At 39.7% G+C, this 22,624-nt stretch overlaps 1 protein-coding gene and 2 long non-coding RNA genes across 9 annotated transcripts in view; 2 read left to right on the plus strand and 1 right to left on the minus strand.

Moving 5' to 3' along the window:
- LOC143370306 (uncharacterized) overlaps nucleotides 1-22,624 on the plus strand; it is a 458,422-nt gene that overhangs the window by 169,679 nt on the left and 266,119 nt on the right. The gene's annotated exons all lie outside the window — the stretch shown is intronic.
- The window catches only part of Wge (BAH domain and coiled-coil containing protein winged eye), a 258,190-nt gene that overhangs the window by 27,982 nt on the left and 207,584 nt on the right, over nucleotides 1-22,624 (minus strand). For all 7 annotated transcript variants that reach the window (XM_076814768.1, XM_076814777.1, XM_076814758.1 and 4 more), the window contains one exon: nucleotides 11,603-11,767. In XM_076814768.1, the coding sequence (XP_076670883.1) occupies nucleotides 11,603-11,767 (165 nt within the window). The remainder of the gene's footprint in view (nucleotides 1-11,602; nucleotides 11,768-22,624) is intronic.
- LOC143370298 (uncharacterized) lies at nucleotides 812-20,871 on the plus strand. The gene is made up of 4 exons (XR_013085590.1): nucleotides 812-826; nucleotides 1,191-1,507; nucleotides 1,577-2,251; nucleotides 20,859-20,871. It is a non-coding gene; the product is annotated as an uncharacterized LOC143370298 (long non-coding RNA).

Here is a 22,624-nt window from a genome sequence, read left to right on the forward strand (position 1 = left end):
CTAAGAGTGTTTCTACAGTCTGCAAGCTTCGGCTACTTAATGATACTAGGGCTGGGACTATTTGTCGAATTTTTCGGTATTCGAATATTCGAATACTTCGGTTGCTCAATTATTTGGCGAATATAATTCGGATATCCAAGTATTCGAATACTATTCGAATATTTAAGTATTCGAATAGTGATGTATTCGAATAGTATTCGAATATTTAAGTATTCGAATAGTATGGTGTGAATTATAAATCAAGTTCATTAGGTTCATTTGTCAATTTTTATCGGATTCACTTGAAACTTTCAGGGCATATTCGTAATAAAATTATCTTCAGTTATAAAATTAACGGAGCTGCGTTAATTTCAGGTTTCACCTTTGCTTTCTACAGAAAATTTTAACTACTGCCACTGAACATCGTTTACCATTTCAACTCGTCAATTATCTATGGCGAGTCGTTTTCAACTGGAACGGTGGTGGCGAGGGTGTTAAGCGCGTTTTCCTCGAAAAGTTTCTCCGTTTATAAAAGATCTCCACCCGGCTGATAATACGAGCGCGCGTGAATTCACGACTCAAGCGAAACATTATTCGCGAGAATCCAGCGGGCAACCCCTTTCCAGCCTCCATTCTCTGCTTACCGATCCGTATCGCGGCTCAGCTCACGCGAGAAAGTATCGATATTCATCGCAACGATTGAATATCGCCGGATGGGGAGCGCAACTCCAGTCGATCCCCATAGAAACACCGGGCCGGTGGATAATAACGACAGAGCGATCTAGTCGCTGAAGAAGACGAGACAAGAAGGACTGGAGGCAGATGGGAGCGACGATTGCAAGCTCCGGTAGGCAGTTTTTCTCTACGATTCACCGATCAGCGATTCGTGCTCGCGTGTGCACGTACTTCCACGTATAGAAACAATGGTGGAGTTACGAAGTGCACAGGGGGATGGATGGGTATCGATCGATTTTCAACCTTCGATTTAGATGTGTTCGTTGAATCAAATTCGTTGGCATTTTTCTCTGCTGAAACGTATCATTGATAACGTAGTTGTGGTTGCGCGATATTAAATACGATACAAAATTATTTTGTCGGGAGCGAAAGGTTTTTCAAAGGGAAAAGACATTCTTCAAATTCAGGCGTCGAAATCAAAATAGACCTGAACGAAGGTAGAATTGAATGTCTATTTTTCTCGTTGCTTTTTGTAGTGCTATCAGAAATCATTATTTCCGCGAATTTCCACTGTGGCACCGGACGTGTTAAATCTAAAGCTTAAGAAGAATCCTTCAAATTGATCTGAGAAATAAAAAATGCGTACTCTAATGATTCGATATTATGTATTCAGTTTGAAAGATCTTGCTTCAAGTTACAGTTACAGTTTACTGGCTGAACAACTGAGGAAAGGAGAACCCACCAGCAGGCACATTAAAATGACGAAACAAAGAAAAGGAGTTGATCCACCGACCAGAGGACGAATACCCTTACTTACACGAACGGTTAATGAATTTATTCTGGCCGGCACAAGGTACGCGACACACGTACAGCTTATATCAGAATCTTCATTCTTTAAGCTTCTGAAGTTTCCTTTTTACAGGTTTATCGCGACTTCCGTGTCGTTTTGTACGTCACGTTGCAGGGAGCACCTTGTATATTACCAGCCCCACACATGTGTAACCTATCTCCTTGAATCATGCACCTGCCGTAAGAATAGCCACTTCTGCGCTCCTCGTACGATATGGAAGAGAAATTTTTCATGCAACCGGGTATTCGCGCGTCTGCATGATCTCATTCACGCGACATGCAGTTTCAACATGTTGACTTGCCAGGGGTGTGTTGATAACGTCGCGTGTGTACCAAATATGGTACACTTAACATAAAAATAAAGTTTATGTAAATAATTAGTATAAAGATACAATGATGTAATTAGTAATTAGTTTAGTAAGTTTGTTTTTAGTTGAATAATAAGTTAAAGGAACTCGGCAAATTAAAAATATTCACCTGTTTAACAAAAACATGTCTTTTTGTTTTATAATTTAAAGTCTGCTCTACTCAATGAATTATTTAAATGGCTGCAGTATTTTGATTGTACGAAGGTAGCATAATAATTTGTCGTTTTATTGAAGGCTTCTATGAACGATTTGATGAAATATTTACTGTCTCTGATTTAAATTGTTAATTTAAATTCTAAGTAAAAATGCTTAGATTTTTGTATGGGACGAGAAGACCCTATAGAATTTTATAATTTATTTTTAATTGTAGTTGCACACAAGTTGCATTTTCAAAGATAACCTATCAAATATCTCCAAAACTATTTGTCCGATTGAGTTCAAACTTGGCACGCATATTCTTAATGGTATTATCTACGATGTAGAATATCAGTTTTTCCATCCTATACCCCATTCGTATATAATTAATGGTTTAAATTCGTTTTTTCATGTGAAAAACGTATAATTTTTTTACTTTGCTCTCATTTGTGCAATAATTTTTTTTTCTCAAATCCCTATGCTGCATCGTAGGTATTTTATTAAGGAACACGAAAATCATCGGGTTTTTGATTTCAGACGAGCATGTTCGTTATAATTTGTTAGGTTAGTCACGCGTGCAAGGGCGGACGAGCTTCGCGGGAGAATAAATAACTCGGTCATTTTTTAATATTTTTGCACAGTATTTATACAATATATGCACTAATACATGCTCTACCCATAAGAAGAAAATAAATAATTTTCAACCTCATAGTATCAGTAAAAAAAATTCGTCTAGTTTAGTGCTGTTTCGAGCGCCTCAGGGTGGCGTAACCCCTTAAAGGACACGAGTGACAATGCATCTATAATATGCAACGCGAAATACAAGAACCCTCTGAGGATGAAACTGGTTTAATTAATATGCAGAGGAGAGCGCGTACTACCATTCGATAAAAAGATCAATCTCTTCTGGTGTATTTATTTCACGTCGTACAGAACGCATTCAATTCGATTTCCAATTCAAACGCAGGCCCGGAAGATGGATGCTTTAATGAATTTCATTTCAACCAAAAACTGCATATCTCTCGGTGCTGTTACCGCGACACAGGCATAGAGCTCTTTCAATTTACCGGGGAAACTGCGATGCGCGAATCGCAGCGTTTCATATTATTAACTGCGTAAAAAAGAAGAGGTGCCGAAGGAAGCAGTAGCTCGCAACTTCTCCACCGTGAAATTCGATAATTCGTAAACGTATTTTGCAGGTTTTTCCGACCATTCCCGCCCCCCTCCTGGCTAAGCTACTTCATCGTGCTCCGTTCAATAAACAGGGAAAAGATGGGAGAGGACGCATTTATTTGGAAAAATACATTTCAAAAACGCTCTCCAACGATGAATCCCGCTTTCGAGCGGTGATGGATTAATTCGTTTACCAGCAACGCTTTAAATCCGATTTTCCGCTTCGCCGTGCGATAAATCGAAGGCCCGTGAATTTTCGTTTCTCCGGGCGATCAGTGGGTCACAGTTAACGAAATGAAATGAAAGCGTGCAGGGAACAACATTTGGTACACCGGCAGATTTTTCAGTAAAACTTAGGATGTGATTCCTAGAGAACTTTCAGGACTGTTTACTTTGTCTTAAGAATTCGAACAATTTAAAGTTTCGTTATCCTCGGAACGGGACCAAAGTACGGGGCACGGTGGACAAATCTTTTCCGTCAGAAGTGATCGCTGGAATTGTAGAGCATGTCGGAGTATGTAAGAAACGATTTTTTTTCTGCGGAAAAACACTCCGAGGGGGTGAAATCAGCCCCTAAATTTTCAGCGATTTTTCGTTTTTTTCGAGTATAACTTTGTAACGGTGCGAGGTAGAAGAAAACCGTAAATGGACAAAATGTTCAGTGTTTGATGCCGTATAACGCGCTGCGAAAGAAATGTTTGTACGTCCAACAATTTATAAATAAATTAAAATTTTCGTTATTTTACATATAATTTCTAACCGCGAGGGTTGGGGACGATCTTTTTCCGTGTAAAAGTTATAATTCGCAATGGTTTACTAAAATGTGAAAGGAAAAAATTTTGGTGCATTTGTTTATTTGTTTACAAAAATTTTCCGCCTTTGTCCGTATTACTACCATCTGCCACTTGACAATCGAGGATTTCTTTTTATTTATAAATTGTTGGACGTACAAACATTTCTTTTGCAGCGCGTTATACGGCATCCAACATTGAACATTTTGTCCATTTACGGTTTTCTTCTACCTCGCACCGTTACAAAGTTATACTCGAAAAACGAAAAATCGCTGAAAATTAGGGGGCTGATTTCACCCCCTCAGAGTGTTTTTCCGCAGAAAAAAAATCGTTTCTTACATACTCCGACATGCTCTACAATCGTACGGAGTTTCATTACAATCAGAATTTTCGGGTTGGATATGTTTCCTTGTAAGTATGAAACTTCGAGGAGCATTTTCCGAAACCTTGTACCGGGCAATGTGTTAAGAAGAATCGAATGGTGACACTTATGTACACATGTACCTATATTGAACTCAAGCACCGTAGAAAGGAATCTACACTCAGTAATTTCGATACCTACTTGCTCGCACAGGAAACGACAGAACTCTCGACTGTGAGTGGAAGCACTTTGGTGAAATTAGTAGTCAAGCTGCCAAAGGTATCGAAGGGATTCAAGGCGATTCAAAACGCCCTGAGTTAAAACCCGAAACTCAGGAGATTCTGAAACGTCCTGCCATAGCCTTGTACATTCTTGCAGATCTTATGAAGCCCCAAAAGTCTTGGTAATTTTGAAAATCTTTAAATTCTCCAATTTTAAATATTTATTTAAGGCGAATGTCCCAATTTCTGCTCATTTCGTATTTTTCTTATTATTACATGCGTTACGTTTGTACTATAGTTGCAAGAAAATAATTCTAAATTATTTAAACATTTACGCGAGTGTTGCACGAGCTTGACATCGCTATTTTTCATGAGCAGAAATACGGACATTTAGAGCCTTATATATTTAATTACAAATTACTAATAGTTAAACATCTTGAAATATCTTTCTTAAATAGTTTTTGAATTGTTTGATTTATTATTAAAGTATTAATCAATTACTCTGCAAACTTTGATCACAAACAAATTTTTTACACCTTCTTTATGACGAGTTACCTCTTAAATCAGCAGAAATTGTGACATTCACCTTAGTGTTTTATTTTTCTCCCTCGTCAGTTCTGTTCCGATCACACTGAAATATAAAAATAAGCAGAAACAAGGAACGTATTGTACCTGGATACAGGTCGTCAGGAGACTTCGTGTGTTGTACAAGTGCCCAGGCACGCTCTTTAGTCACATTAAGCCTACAGAGTTAAAATTGCCCTATCCCTCGAGAACAGCAGAAATTACAACTCGAAGACGCCAGCACGCACGAGAGGAATTTCGACGGGATGTATTCGATCGTTGACGCGTGGAAAGATGATTGGTTTCGAGCCCTTGGAGCGACGGAAGAGGAATTTCCAAAGAACACGGCGCTGGCCCTTCGCTGGGCCTCGTTAATATTCCGTCCAGATGTTTCTGGTCGCTTTTGGAATGCCGATGGCTGCATGACGGCCTCAAATGAAAACGGCCGTATATCCGATAAGGCTTGTTCCCGTGTGCACGCAACCGCGTAGGAATATACCTAATGTTCCACAGGTGAGGCTCTCCCAGTCGTCCACGGAACAAAGGAGAATACCATGCGCTGGTAGCAGAGCAAATCGATAATGACAATGATACCCTCATGACCAGCATATTTTTTCTGGAATCGACAGCTTTCGTAGAGAGTATTTTACCCACTGCAGGGTACCATTTTCGATCGATGGGGGTATGTACCGAATTCTGGTCATCGTTCGATTCTGTGGCATTATTTCTGATAAATATTCTAGTAGAAGAATTCAATAGAAACTCTGTAATTTATTTATTTTGTAGATTGATTTATGAAAGTGAATTTAATGTTTATCCGATGAATAATATGCACTTTTATGGTTGCAAAGAGAGTTGTAGGGAAAGATGTTGAAATTACAATATTATTCGAGTGATTTCTAATTATTCTTGATAATGTACTTATTTAATTTGATCCTAGTTGGAAACTTGAGGTCCATTTTTATTCTTAAAGTGTTTTGGACAGTTTATGTTGAAAAATAGAAATAATTATTCCTAAGAAGTAAAATACATATATCACCTCTGAAATCCTGAATAAATTAAATTTCTCAGTTATCTGGAGAGAATTGGGCTGAAAATGTCATGGGATATTACATGCCAAGTGACTGTTTCATGAAAAGTGGCTTTAAATATAAAAATTTCGAAGTCGTTTGATCAGCTTCGTTTCTCTTGTGAATTGTGAATATTAATGAAAGCAATAAAGGAGCCCTAGGCGACAATGTTTCATAATCAATATAATTTATCTGCGGTAATAATGTTTTCCTTGTTAAGCGTAACAAAAGAGAAGCACGTATCTCTGCGGATTTTAAATTTAATTTAACATCGCCAGGCGAATATTCCGTTTCGCCCCAGCTGGAAATTCTTAAACAATAATTTCAGCGATCCCGCGACCAATCAACATTTACGCATACCCCGCTTCGTTCCCACTTTTTCGATACAATTTCTCATTCCATGAAAATCCGCGCGACCGTTGCAATCGCCGCGCCACTGAATCACATTTAATTTAATCATGCAATACTAATTCCGTGCACCTGATATCAAAGGAGCGCGTAACACTCGATACCTTTTAATACGCGATCGGTTACATTTAAACCCAAAGTCCACCCTGCACGGTACCGCGAACGCGTTCTTCGGAATCGAAAGCGGAAAATACCTAAAGCTATCAAATAAACCGATAATCCTTTAACATTAAACGTAAAGCTACCAATCTGCCTGCACAAATACCCATCGTAAAAGATAAACACCCTCCCCCGCGATCGGCGGTGGAAAATCCAGCGCGACTGGACGAGAAGAAGTCAAGACCCACGAAACGTCAGAAGGCATATCTAGAACAAAGCACAAAGCAGCTGACCACTGACGGCTTCTAAAAAGATCGTTGCATCGTTCCACTGAAACCGTGGCCACGTGGAAAGGAACGATTCGGCAATGGGTCTCGCTTTAAAATCGCTAGAACGACGCACAAAGAAGCTGTAGATCCTTAAAGGCGCGAGCTACAGTGTCGTTACAACGGAATAATTACGTCACGATTAAATCGTAGAAAACGGGGCACGGGCACAAAGGAAGGCGGTGCTCAAGGATTTTCAAAGGAACAATACGCGAGTGTTTTCATTCCAGCGAGCTGCACGCGAGTGAACGTTCAGCGGAGATCAAAATTCAGCTGGCAAAATAAATGACGGCTGTGCACTGTTTTCTGGCGCTTTCAAAATATGCACAGTGGTCGATAACAGTGGACCGTTTTAGCGGTTTTAATTACTTTCTTTCGCCATTAACGGGCGACTCGGTGGAGAAACGGTGGATAGGCGATTGAATATGGAAGCTTACGAGGGAAACACGTCCAAGGGGTTTTCGAGCGGAAGGAATGGTGAATGGACGTTGACGCCAAAATCGGGAGCTGCGGCGGAAAAGTTCTCCTCCGCGGCTTTTATCCGCTTTTGATACGCAATAATGCTCAGGGTCGACTACATTCGCGTGTACGGTGCCTCGCCGGGAAAAACTCATTCTAGGCTAATTACTTTTCATACCTGTTCAACTGGGTATCGGTATTGTTCCGCGCGCTATGCTTAAGGCGCGCTCGTTGCGTCACCGTTTCTTCTGACGCTGCTTTTTCCACTGGCGGTGCTGCTTAAGAAACGCGTTGCGTTTCGAACAATGAGGAGAGCGATGCCCGTAGGTAAATCGAACAAGTGCTCGTTTTTCGACGTGGAGAGAGGGAAAATCTTAATGATTGCTAGAATCCCCTTTCGTGGCCAAATTGATCTGTATCTATATGAGCTACTATTTTTTTTTTTTTTAATATTCTGTCTACTTTTTTCCTTTCGAGAGATTTAATAGTTTGCATCGATCTGTAGGGTAGGTTGGGGCAAAAAGTCCCGAATTCAAAATCTCTATTCCTAAACAATGCATTGAGTTTGGCAGTATGTTATGTAAAAGGCGAGAAGATATGGAGGTGATCACAGAGTCGCCAGTCGCTCCTGGACGTTCGTGCGAATTACACGACGGCTTCGTTATTTTATGTATCGAAAACTAAAAGAAATACCTCGTCTTTATTGTTTTATACGAAGTGAACCACAGTTTAAAAGCGTACGAGCCAAGTACGCTAAGATTTATGTTCCTTTAGTAATGTGTGCATGATATTGTTTATTGCTGAGTGATAATATTTTCTAACGTATATATCGCAGAAACTATAGAGGTACTACTGGGGCAAAAAGTTCCTCAGACTGAAAATGTATATTTTATTATTTGTTTTCGTAATAAGATGGCCAAAGTATAAAGAAATGATGCCAAAGTCTTTAAATAGTGTTTTTGTTTTAGTTGAGCAATTTTTTTTTTTAGTTTTTAGTTCAAAGTGAGTCTCTGACTTATATTTTTATTTTTTTTTAAAGAAGTCATGCTTTCCTTTCAATATTGTATACCAAAAAGAATTGGTTTAATAAATATTTGTTGATTTGAAAAGAGTTTTTTACTTATTTAGTTTAATATTACACGAAAAGACATTAGGGACTTTTTGCCCCGTGCGTGCAATGCGTCCAAAAAGTCCATTTTGCATTGACAAACATTTTGTGGTATAACTCAACAGAAAATAACAGTATCAACAAACGAACTTCGTGAACGTAAAGCATAATAGTTGTAGTTTATACAAATAACACCAGATATCTCTAGATTGTTAGTACTACATTTTGCATAGGTTTATATAAGAAACGGGACTTTTAGCCCCACCCTACCCTACTTGAAACTATTTAGATTTAACTCCGTTCGTTCAAAATCTGACACGCCTACATCGTTTTACAAAAAAAAAAAACTAATCATATATAGGTTTATGGAAAAACGAAGACAGTTGAGGGGTAAATTTTCAAAAGAGCATATCTCCATTTTTGACCTTGAAGCAAATTTTAATGGCATCGCCTTAAAAATGTTAAATTACATCCCCCAGTGGCACAAAAACTATTATAAATAAGTTTAATTCCTTTTCGAAAAATTGAAGTGAAAACATGCTTCATACAAAATGTTTTATTTCCAAGCTTGTCTCATAACATAATGAAATCATTTTTTAGTCTGAAACAAAACGAACATATTTCCTATCCTCATGTACGAAATTATTATGAATTCGGAAGAATAAAAGAACTTAATTCCATAGAGTTACTCAATCATACAGTAAATTAGTTTAAAAATGTATTCACTGTCATGGTATCTTTACAATTAAATGTGGCAAAACAAAATAAACATAAACATTATATTATATTTTGGAAATGGCAGAAAAGAGTGTGCAAGTTCTAGGGCTTATTTCCAAATGATTTCATACAAAAAGGCTTATTTTTTATAGCTTCCATCAAAAGGGCTTATTTCCACAATTTTTTTTTAAATATCTATTAAAACAATGTCGCTAAATTTAAAACGTTACCGCTATGAGATGGAAGAATAAAATATACGTGTACTAATTAAAAAAAAAAACAGATTTTTTTAATAAACGTAGGTACGTACCGCAGTTTTTTGCGGTTACTAAACAATTTCTCTACATGGAAATGTACCCTTTTTAAACGTCACTCCTCAGTTGCACATTTTATATCCATCGTTGCGTCTTTTGCAAAACAATGTGGCCATGAAAAAGCAGAGCTTGATAAATAGTACCATGTTCCCTATCTCCAAGTAGGAAAAGGGGCAATTGTTCGACTTAGCTTTTGATATCACCCTCAGAGATGTTCCTTGACTCAAATTCATCCTTCTTGCCATTCTGTGCGAACTGGCAGTAAATTATGGGAATTGAAAAGTGAATATTTCACGAGACATCTCATCGTTCTGAGGATGGGAAATGGTTACAGCAAATGTTCAAACATCCTATGTGAGATGCAGGAACGCTGGATATCGTATTTACTGCATCGTGTTCACAATTTACGATCGTGCCCTTACATGGAGTTTGCATTTAATGACGCTTGAAAGTACACGGTTATTAACCGAGTTTAGTATTGAGTGAAGTGCAGTGAATACGATATCGAAGATATAGGTGCACGGAGCCCGATAAAGTAATATTCTGACCCAGAATATGAAATGCGAACGACTAATTTGTAGATGATAATTAGACATATCTCTTTCAACTTTGTAGGTATTGTATTGCATCTAAATTCTTCGACAGGTTTTTTTAATCGCTCTAGGTGCAGATTTAATTTACATCTCCGTTTCAGTAGCAATCGTAAATTCTCTGTACTCTACGAGAACTGTCAGATGATTAACAATTCCACCGCGCCAGTAAATTATTCGTAACGAATTTAAACCTTCCTGTGAATCATGCGTGTCGGAAATATTTGATACTAAATAATGGAAATTGGATCGCCTGCTGCAATATATTATTGCCTATCGATAGAACATACATAGAATCGAATTCTATTGGGCTGCCTCAAAATTAACTGTGGACTTTTAGCACAAAGTTATGGGTCGCGAAAATTTTACCGAAAATGATTTGTTTGATCGAGATGTGCTTCGTTAGATTCGTTCATTTTTCCAGAAAATACCACGAGTAATGCGAGTTATTACCGCGTCATTCTTTTTAATGTCTTTCTGGAGTTAGGTGTTATTAATAATATGAAAAGGTAGTTGTTTGAAGAATGATTAGGTTTATATAAAAGATGTAAGAGAAGTTGAAACTTCGGGACCAATTTAAGTTTTAGTGTTAAGTTTCATTGTATAAAATTCGAGGAGGTGCTTCCACTTGTTAACGTTGAATTTGTCTTTACTTTTCTAAGTATGACTTTAGAGTCAGCCATTTAGATGGCTGTTCCTGGTAAAACTTGTCTGCATTAATTGGTTCACGTGACTTCAAAAATCGGAGCACTCTATTCCATACGATCTTTATTAAACAGTTCCCAGAGAAATTTGGGGGTTGCGGGCATGATTTGCACATGAATACCAAATTTTCATTCGACTGGAACTGTACATTCCAAAATATCATTCGAATTCGACCACATATCATCCTACATCAATACATGAAATCCACCTCAACATCTGAATAAAATGACCAAACACAGATGACTTTCATTAAGTACCAATGATTACCTGAAGAATCTCCTAACATTTTCAATCATCTAAACACTACAACACAGTAAAGACTTTATTACAAGATCCAACAAGTACCAAAGTAGTCGATGAAACTTACTTCAGGTGGGACCACAGGTCTGTTCAGTTTTCGACTAACTTCCATCAACCATATCTCTATATCCAATTCTAAATCTACTGATAAATAAAAGAAAACTCTACAGTTCATCCTACTATAATCTACCACTGAACATAATCTATGCCCACTACAATCTACCAAATATCAGAGTAAAAACAAGTTCGAAGGTCCAAGGGATCTAGGTGTTTGAAAATTCTCATCAATGGGTACCGATGAAAGTACGAGCGAAACAGAAACAGAAGCATGGCTTCCAGAGGACGGGCTTGAAAGAACTTCGTAGTTGGATACGGAGACCGTAAACTTACCCAGATTGTCAGGCTGGAAGTGATGATAGCTCGCGTGATGCGAGGTGTGATGACTCAGGGAGACATTGCGCATCGAAGTAGAGGTTTCCTGGTGCTGCAATCTCTGCCTGGCCACGGCGATTCCGACTGGTACACCACCAGCTCCTGCATTCGACACCACGATCCCTGTAAGACAGATATACGCGCGTATAAATTTTCCAGTCCCATTTTCACCGTTTCACCTTCACCTCTGCGACAATGAGCACGGAATGAGAGATTCTGCAGATATACCCAGCGATAGTAAGATCTGCAAGCGAAATCAAGGGGAGGTTGTGGGCGACGAAGTTTATGAAGCATTCCAAAAAATCTTTGGTTGCTATATATAGTCAATTATATAATAGCAATGCTTCGATATTAGATCGCTTCGCAAGCAGGCGGATTGCGGAGTTCTCTATTTTTTTTTCTCTAGTTTTGTATCGACGGGCAGCGTTGCACCTTCGTGTATCAAAATTGGATGCAAAGATACGCAACAGCATCAGTGATGATACAGTAAAAACGTCACAACACACCGTTGCACCGTATTGCATCACTGGGTGACACGCAACAGCGATAGGATACGAGGTTTTTTGTATTTGTATTTTTGTTTTCCTCTTAAACAGGATGGCGTCTTAAAGCCTATCGCTTTATATTGCCCAACGAACTATAGTCCTTTATCTTTTTCCTCCTCTCTCTCCTACGGGTCCCAGCAGCAGCGGCGCACCGGGAGAAAGAAAGGTGGTCGTCACCCATCTTCCCCCAGTACCCGGCCCCGTGATGCTTAACTTCGGTGATCTAACGAGAACCGGTGTCTCCATCACGGCTACGGCCGTCGATAGCCACATTCGTATAGATTAAGAATCTCTTTTCTTTTTTGTGTTTCGGATAAACCTTACAGTACTTTTCGCCAACGCCAGGACCACCCGATTATTCTTCAACGCTCTTTTTGTATCTGCCATATTTTGTTTTCACTGTCACACAAAAATTCAGAATAATAGTTCAAGGTACAATAAATCAGTCTGCCAATCCTCAAAGTAATTTGTCGAACCGTTTTTGTAGAAAAAATTCACAAAGATTACCAACTTTTGGGATCAACAAGGGGCAAACCCCCCTTAAGTTTTCATTCCAACAATTTCTTTAAATCTACCACAGTTTTCAAGATATACAGGAAAATATACAAGCTCACATTAACCTCTAAGGGTTGCTTCCACCCTGAAGAGCCAAAAAGTAACAGAAAGAAAACACCTACAAGCTTTAAAAAAAAAAAAAACTAAAAGTACCAAACTCCTCTAATCTAATCCGCCGATAGCCAACGCTCGAGATTACCTCCGTCCTCAACTTCCACCGCTCTTACAACCTCCCTATATCTGTTCCGGCCAGCGGTGCCCACGCTGCAGCGTCGATGCAACAGCTTTCCATGGGGCGTGCACGCGGCTCTGCCGCAACGACGGCGCGGCGACGGAAAGCCGCGAGGAGGCAGTCGCGGAACCAGGGAAAAGAGTGAAAAACAACGGGGAAAGAGGAGACACGGCCAGACGGCCCCTCGACGCACGGCCGACGATCGATTCCAGCCGCGTACTGGGATCAGATCTACCGAATGAGTTCTCACGGCGACGGCCCTCCCAGCCTCCGCCGGCGCTCTTTCGCGTTCTACTCGTCGTTACTCGCGTGACGTAACCGCGTGCAGATAAACGTGGGCCGGTGATCGTTCCATTCGTGGGTGTCATGTGCCAGTGAGTACCAGGGATAGACATGGGGTCGAGACTCTTTCGCGCCACGCCTTGTGTTTGCGTCGCCATGCGTGCCACGCACCTCCTACTTAACAAGGTCGTTTCTCTCTTCCCCTCGCTCTCTCTCTCTTCGCCAACCCCCCTCTCTATATTCCTCTCCTCTCTAGGGCGCGCGACCCTCCCGGTGTCTGCTCTTTTTCGTCCTCTCCACCTCTATCTCCACTGTCCCCCGTGTCTGTAGCCAGTCTACCCCCGCTGCTCCCTCCGCCACGCACTTCCTTAATTCCTTTTCACCCTTCCCACGTTTCCGTCATTCCTCTTCCTTCCTAGTGACTCGCGTCTTGCTGGTCCTTTTCACCATTCCATCGACTACTGTAGCAGTCGTCGGGCATGATACCGACGGGGGAACGGGGTCAGCGTGTGTTGTGACGCAGTGATTCGTTGTTTTTGAGGGGTAATTTTTGGGTGGTTGGTTCTCTGTTTTTTTTGGAGATGGGGCGCTGGAATGCCTGGTAAGATTGTTGGTTTGTGGTGTTTTTGGTAATTTTGTTGAAGCCTGATGCAACATGCAAGGGATTTAGGTATGATCACAGGTAGCACTTACCAGTTGCGCAACGGGAGGGACAGGGGGCACTGGCATCCCCCACTGCTCCCCCAAAGAAGAAGGAAAAATGAGATTAATGAAATCGCGACTGATGTAATTCAAGAGCTTTGTAAAATGAAAATAAAATGGATTTTATTCTTTAAATAAATTTTCATGATCACCTAATGAATTTTATTGAATTTGCATTGAAAATATTTCTATCCGTTTAACTTGGATCCTCCCCAAGATTAAATCCTGAATCCCCTACTGGCATTTACTGTCAACTTTTCCTCGATTACGCTACCCACGATTTGGTTATTTTGTCGTTTCCATGAGCATGTATGCTGCTATGTAAGTTCGATACTAACAATGGGAGGACACCATGTGGTAGACACCGATTTTGATGAGCCTTGGCACGATTGATCTATGTCGAAATTAAGTAAATAGGTGTCCTTAATAATAAACATGTAAATTATTAAAAATTTCATAGTGGCCGTAGGGTTTTAGGGGTAAAAATCCCAAATCTACTCTGTCGCCAGCGGGAGATTCCCTTCTGGAGGCGTCGGGGTGCCTTTTGAAGATGTCTCCACGTTAAAAAAAAACTTTATAAACTTTTTTTATAAATTATTTTTTCTTATAATTTTTTTTTAAACTTGGGGAAATCTTCAAAAGGCACTCCTCCAGAGGGGAATCCCCGGGGAGCGCCAGGGTAGTGTGGGATTTTTACCCACTAAAACCCAACGGCCGCTATGAAATTTTTAATAATTTACGTGTAAATATTTCTATTATCGAGGCCTATTGGCTGAAACGCTCGGACGCCTAATTACTTATTTTCGACATAGATCCATCGTGCCAAGGCTCATAAAAATCGACGCCTATCACATGGTGTCCTCTCCTTGTAAGTTCGGTAGAAATTTGTCACGGGTGAAAATGTACAATTGAAGAGTCCGTGGACGGTTCGAGTGCTCGTAAAACGACGGCAGGCCTAAGTTTGCTTCGAAACGTGTAACGAATAAAGTGTGAACTCGGTAACAGCGTATGATGTCGCTATTCTGTTGTAAAAACCTCACGTCATATCACGGGCGATGAATGTTCATGATGTCATCGTTGGTATTAGTCAGACCTAAACATCTTTCAGTCCCCTCCTTCGCCATTGCAAACATTAAGCTATTGCTTTTTAGAAGTGTTCGTTCTCAAATCGTCTGTCATGGTGAATATTTCCTCTGCTCTATTTGTTAATCCCGAGAAATCCTTTTGGAGTATCAACTGATACCTTGGCTCCATTTATCTCCAGAGTGTTTATAACTTACGTTCCTTCTACTATTACTGCATTCCCAGCTTGGAATTTGTTACATCAACACTGTGGCTTAACAAAGCAGGTATTCTATTCTAAATTTTAAAAGTCTCGATTCAGTAAACTCAACAGATTCATAGCGTCATCGCTAATCATTGCCGCCAGGCTTAGATACCTCAGGGGAACGAATATTATGGGGTAGACTTTGAAAGTAAATAATTTCAAAAGTTTAACGGAGAAGGGTACACAATTTTATTGACAGTTTAAATTATAGCAACAGTGGTTTAATTATGTGCCTTAATACCTAAAAAAGGATAAGCTGAAAGCATTCTCTATCCTATTGCTAGTGAAACTGGCCATCCGTCGGATAAAACGTGGTTCTGATACGTCTAATGAGAGTGTCATTGGCGTTGATGAAAATAATTACGGCAACTGATATCCTAATAGCGTAAGAATAGCTCAAACGCGTGGTTCCTATCACTGTCTGCCCACTATTTCACTTCTGAAAACAGTTTACGCTTCATATGAGCGGTATCGCCCTGAAATAAGTCAGACGTGCTGAATCGATTATGTGAAACGATTTCACGAGACCGTGGAATAATTAATTTCGTTTCAAACCATAAGCATGATAGGTGCGTTGCTTAACAAGAGATCGTAACGAATGACTGATTAAATAACAATGGAGAATTTTTATTTATATTGGAAGAATAAATAAGTTTCGATAGTTAAAGTGTACCTACTACTGATAAACGTATCTAATTAACTCTAATCTTCTTTTGCAATTAATGATTAAATTCTGCATTCCTTGTAATTTTATTTATTCATTGCCACATTTTAATTCGCTCTATTTTCTTTCGCTGCTCTTACCTTTTCCCCGTTTCTGCTTTTACATTCGTTTAATTTCTTCCTCTCATCGCTGAATGCCATCCCTTTCAACATACATGTTCTATATTCTTCATTTGCCTCGCTACCGTCCTTCGTTTTTCTCTTTTCTTTTTTTATACGTTTTTTTTCACCCCACCTCTCTGTCCTTCTGTGCCAGCAGCTTACTTCGAAATTTAATGGTGAAGGTCGTTTCGATATTATAAAGGAGCAAGTAGCACTAGTGTGCTCTACTTTGGAATGTATTTACATTCTGTAAGTTCGCATCGATGCTTTGCCAAGAAATTGAAAATTCGGGCCAAAACAGTTTTCGAAAATCCATGTATGTTCTGGTTGAATTGACGTGCTGCTCTATTCTGTCTGATCTTGTCAAATATCAGTAGAAAGGAAATAAAATTCCACGGTGCTGATTAATCTTTCCAGAAAAACATATTACACTGTCGAGTAACGTGAAATTTTAGCTGGACTATTATTTTGGAACAATCTAAAAAGATTTCAAGTAACCCTACTTTCTAGTATCATTTAATTACTTAGTTAATTTTATAACGTAACAACTAAGTAGTTCATCATTTCCTGGTTGGTATACAATATAAATAAAACTGTAGCCATCATAGTGCAACACATCTCACATTCATGTAAAAATTCAGAAGGAATTCGACAGTACCAATCTCCCAAAGCATTGAAAAAATAGCTCAAGGAAACAAAATGTTCTGGTAACACTGGTGCAGCATTTTATGAAGTACCTTCTGATAGCTGGACTTTGCAAATACTGGAAATTTACAAACACACGTGCCATAAGGCATGATCGAACGTCACGCATAATAAATTTCCCCGCCTAGCCCCTCGAAAGGCACGCCAGGAAACGTTCTCCAAACAGGCATTGCTTTCAAAAGAAAATTTCAACGACTCACCACTGTCTACCTTCTCCAGCGATAAGTGTCGCTGTTCTCCATCTCGCTTAAAAAGAATACAAAAAGTTAATCCCTCAGCGACGGTGGACGTGATTCACTGTTCCTTTCACACTGATAAAGCTTCACACGTTCCCATAAACTTACACCAATGAACTAGCAAGGAAAGTACGCAATAAATAACGTACAGCTCAGCAACCTCATATCTTAGTAATTCAACTAATAGGAGGAGTGCATGCGAATTGTATCACTGATTTGGTTTAAACATTGCATATGGTTAATCGATGCAGAATGGAACAGTGCGTTGAAGATTATTTATTATTATTTATTTAAGAAATATCAACGGGATAAACCCATTGTTATAAAAAGTACAAATCGCAGTCGCGCAAGCACAGAACAAACAATTAGAAAGTACAAAAGAGAAATAATTAAAAGAAACAAAAGCAGAGAAGTAAGCGCAAAGAACCATTAATGATAGTGACAAACTAGATATAAAAAATCATAGTAATAATAACAGCATCAAATATAATAGTAAAGGTTAAGAGGCATGGGAACTACGAACAGCGATCAGAGCAGAGTGATCGAAGGAATAGGAATTATTAAAGAAGTCAACAGAGTTACAGTACCGATTCGAAGTTATTAGAAGTCGATTAAGACTATTGTAGTAGCCGTAGAGTGTTCGATACAGGATTCTGTTGTAGAAAGTCGAGAACTGCGTTAGGAGGAGGTAAATCTTTTATTAAATCGTTTTGTTAACTTGGGATGCTCCTGGAAGATTTCCAGGAAAGATATTCGCGTTCAAGTTCAACGCCCAGTTCAAAGTTGTGTCTTCTGCTAATCCTGCGAATGGATCTACTTACGTAGGTATATATAGAAACGAGACATACTTTAATGGAAAACCGTAGGAATAATTAAACATGAGTGAAACTCTTGAACAGATTGCATGTTATTATACCGCGAACTAACTGTACGCCAAAAAGTGAAACGAATTTAGTGCACTTCACTTGAGAAATGTAACATTGTCCTGTATTTTTATAAGTGTAGTGGTTAAGCAATTTTCAAGTGGATACGCGAAACTTATTATTAGCCGAACCTTAAACTGAGAAGTTAAAAGTATAACCAAATAAAAATCTGGAAATATCGGTAACTACCCTTCACTTTCATTCTATAAGTTCAGTCATTAAGCTACAACATTCTACAGTCATTTCACCCCTATATTCATTAACACAACGCAACCGCCGATTCTCAAAATTACAGCAAAAAACGACACTCTTTACCACGCACAGAAATCATCAGCAAAGAATATCCATCGACCGATCCACAATCGAGTAATGCAAACCAGTACAAGTAGTGTTCCTTCTCGAGAATTCTTTCTCAAGAATTTCTCGAGAAATTTTATAAATGCTTATTTCTTATTTCACAAGAAATACTACTTTTCTCGAGAAACTTGAGTCTACGAAAATTATTATAAATCTCATTTATTTTCGGCATTGAATTTTTAGGTAGTTCAATTTGTATATTACTAGTTAATCGTTAAACTCGTGAACTGTAAAATAATTTGTTTTAGCAAATCTGATCTAATTAAAAGAAGTAACTTTTGCCTTGAAACTTTTCTCTGTCTCTTACAGTTCGCTAGTTATAACACAAAATCGGAAACTAGCCGAATTTCCAGGGGTTAATTTCACCGCCCCCGAGTGAATTTGGGCAGCATACAAAAATCGCGTTGTAATCAGGAGGAAATCCTCTACATATTCACAAAGTTTCAGAATTTTTTCGAATTTTCGGGATCTTGTAAGATGGACCGAAAAATCAAACCATCCCTGAAGGTTCAACGTGTCAGTAGAAAGTGCGCCGCGAATCGCGGGAATGCAATCTTTTGTCCGATTAATCAAGAACCAAAAGTCGCTGGTAAACACTTCCCGCGGCTCTTCCTCTCTTTTTCCAACCCTCTTCCAGCACTACCACCCCCCGCCGCCCTTCAGGCTCCCCCTCTGTGTGACAGAAACGAAACGACCAGCCACACGCACACCCTTTTTATCCCAGGGGTTCCACGCACACGAGCCGCCGGAGATACTCGAGAAGGGTTCCACTCGACGAGGCCGCCTCCCATTGGTCGCATGCAGTTAACATTCAACCCCCTTTCCGTGCTCTTACTTTCCCCCCCGTGGCCACGCACTCGCCGCAAGAAATTAATCGGCGCGCACAGGACAGGATACGCCTGGGCGGTGCTTTTCTTCGCCCCTGCAACCGCAGTTTTCGCGGCGAGAACCCTTTGACTGGGGGCCATTCGTCGCTTTCCAACCCCCTCTTTGTCCCACTGCACGATACATTCCCGTTGTATGCATCCTTCTCGTCGAACGTCCACCGTATCTTCGCGGATGCGATCGTCGAACGTTATAGAATCGATGGCTCTGTTCGTATATGCATCTATCGCGGGACAATAAAATGGCAAAATCAGCGTATTAATCTCAATGGAAAGTCTACAAATTTTCCCCTAAAAAAGGCGAAGAGCCAATTTAAAAAAAGAATCCCTACTCCCCGAGACACGTGAACCAGTGCGTTCTCCGTGGATTCCGCCCCTTTCACACCGCGAGCTCGCGAAACGTGCAATTTTCGCCAATGGAGAACGGTGCAATATCAAATACGAAATAATTGTAAATTTCGCGGTGATAGGGGCGGACTAACCCCCGCGTGCTCGTGGCTGCACCGCTGCGTGACGTTACGGGGCAAATTCGCGTATTTTCCTCTATCAGTCGGTATAGGAAAGCCTGGCGAGCGCGATCGACGAAAAGAGGGAGCAAGAATTTCACGGAGAATCGAGTATCGCGAATGTCGCCCGGCGATAACAGCGCCCGGAGAATCGACGGCCAGAATTTTCGTTTCGCGCGCTAACGACGACAATTAAAACGTATGGGGCCGATAAAACGCCAGGGGAAGCGGTTCTGCCTGCATGGTGCCCGAATCGAACGGAAATTTGCCAAGTTGGCGATATTAAGAATGTGCTGCGAAACGGGACCGCGTTGATTGCTTTCCGCCTGCAAGTGTTAATCTTTGTCTGATCGCGTATTCAGAGTACGTATTAACCGATGAAGCGAATTTCGCCGGTTTTACTTCAAGCACGCCTCTTCGGACGCGCTAAAGTTTAAATTAATATTACATACTTAAACCTTGTAAATTCGGTAGAGTGTGCGATCCGTCGAATTAAAGGATTTATTGCGTTTGAAATCACTGTGCTATCGAACAACCGTGATTTGTCAAGCTCGGATGAAATCCCAAATTTTAATAAAAAATCAATTTCTCGTTAATATTCCTGTCTCGCGGCTTTCTGGGAGAAAAGGAACGTACGTGGGAAAAAACAATAAACTAGCGATCCATTTGTTCGTCCACGCGTCACGCGAAGGTTTAAAAATATTTCGAGTCGCGAGCGCAGCTTTATTCAAACATCGGAGCCCCCGTAATCCCCTGCGAGGGATAGGACACGGAAAGTATCGGCGAGCACTTTAATTGGCCGGTATCCGGATCCACGCTTTATGCATTTCTCGTCGTTTCACGTTTAAATCTCGCCGACGGAGCGACGCTTGTGTCATTGGAGAAAATACTTAAAAAATCGATACTTCCCTCTCGGGGATCTTGGGACAGGTTCCTCGGAACGCATAAATTTTAGTTCAAACATTCGAACTCCGCCCTCTCGGCGGACCTTCCGCGGCGCAAATTCAGATCGAGATACTCTATATTCTGCAAAAACATTTGCAGTCGAGAGGGTAAAATAATTTCTTCCTTCGGATAGTCGAGATCGTGAAATTTCAGCTTTGCAGGTTCTAATTTAAAACAGTGGAATTGGAAGGCTAATTTATTGCAATTTGATTTCCTGCGGAGAAGAACTGAGAGGAATATATTTTTGGGGGGAACTGTTTAAAATTAATGAGATTAGTAATTAAGAGGACATCACATTGCAAAGTTTTATGTTCTTTTTGCTGTTAATGGGATTCTCTATCTTTTGTTTTATAGTTGTCCCGTGAAAGTGACACTATACGAACGTTTCTCCTATTTTGAACGTCTGAATTTTAAGAAAATATAGATATTTGCGTTTGTTCCATTATGATATTAAAATTCAAGATTTCCGGGCAAGATAAATTTCAGTCTAGAGTAAATTATCCAATATCCTATAATAAGATATTCAAATGGGAATTCTTTAAAGCCAAATTGCTTTTTAGCAGCCGACAGGATGCCAATTTCGCGAAGCGGAAGGTTTTATTTCATTTTTTAAACAAACCTAAGTAAAGCTCCCAGTGAATGTAATCTTTCAAGGCATCGCGAAGACGTCCTTTTTTGCACTGTGTTGCGTTACTTCCCTTGTATTTTATATTTATCTTCCGACTAATTAACGTCAACGTTGACAGGCCCCATGCCTCGAATTATTAATGATCCATAAATTCCACGAATTTTAGCAACCCAGTATATTTAACCCTCCACGAACGTTGCACTCATCCTGAACACACTTTAAGTTATCGCGATTTCATGTCACGCTAGATGCATTCTCAAGAATTCAATCATATTTTTTTGCTGTTGACTTCCTCAAGCAGTAAACCATGAATTTCTCTTACATTATATTAAAATTCTAAGAGGGAACGTGGCCATATTAATCCTGTTCAATTTGTTGCTAGGGTCGCCATTTTTTCACATTAAAACAATCAGAAATTGTGAAAAAAGTAGTGTCATTGGTACATTTTATCACAATTGTTTTATTCGACATTCTTGTTGCAGAAATATCGATGCGTTGGTTGGTGATCAATTTTAATTATTAAATTTCATAAGTTACTTGAAATAATTATACACGTTTACATGATACCTATTTAGATTTCTAATTTAAATATTATGATCCTAAATTTGCACATTCTAGTTGAAACAGTTATCTCGTCCACAAAGCTGGGGTATTGCATAATTCTTAAAGAATAAATTTGCTCGGTTCAACGACTTCTTTCAGCGACTAATTAGTTAACTGCAGCCGTTGAGGTTCGACACCTCGATACGGTCAGTGTGATAACAGCAACTTTATGTTCAATTATATCATGCTAAAGGACATAAAATTGCCGAATAATTAATAAGACCAGTAAAGCCAGCAAATAGTGATGCGGAAGTAATTTGCATGTCAGAAGGGCTGACAGTCATACTTTCAATCATGCTATGCTTCTATCTGCTAAGCATCCCACCAACTATAAATTCATGTTCCCATATACTGTAACACTTATTCAGTCAGCGTTTAATGCTTTTTCGAATTCCCAAGTAAAATATCGCACCTTTCATTTAAACAACCCAATGTAATCAGCGCGGTACCTCCGCAATAAAACCAGGAAAACCAATAAACCAATTACCAGGTACATCCTACCTTATCCTGAATACCCAACATTTCTTACGAGCATTCCACCACAGAACGAACACTGCACAAATACCTTAACGAATAACCATTCGAATTTCACAGAATTCTATATGTCCAATACAATTTTCGAAAGCTGCAGAAGTCGTCGAGTTATTATCAAAATTAAATTATCCATAAGATCGTCAAGTTAAACGATTCACTGCGTGCAACTCGACACGAAAACTCCACCAAAA

Source organism: Andrena cerasifolii, chromosome 1 (genome assembly GCF_050908995.1).
Source record: "Andrena cerasifolii isolate SP2316 chromosome 1, iyAndCera1_principal, whole genome shotgun sequence".
Lineage (NCBI taxonomy): Eukaryota > Metazoa > Arthropoda > Insecta > Hymenoptera > Andrenidae > Andrena > Andrena cerasifolii.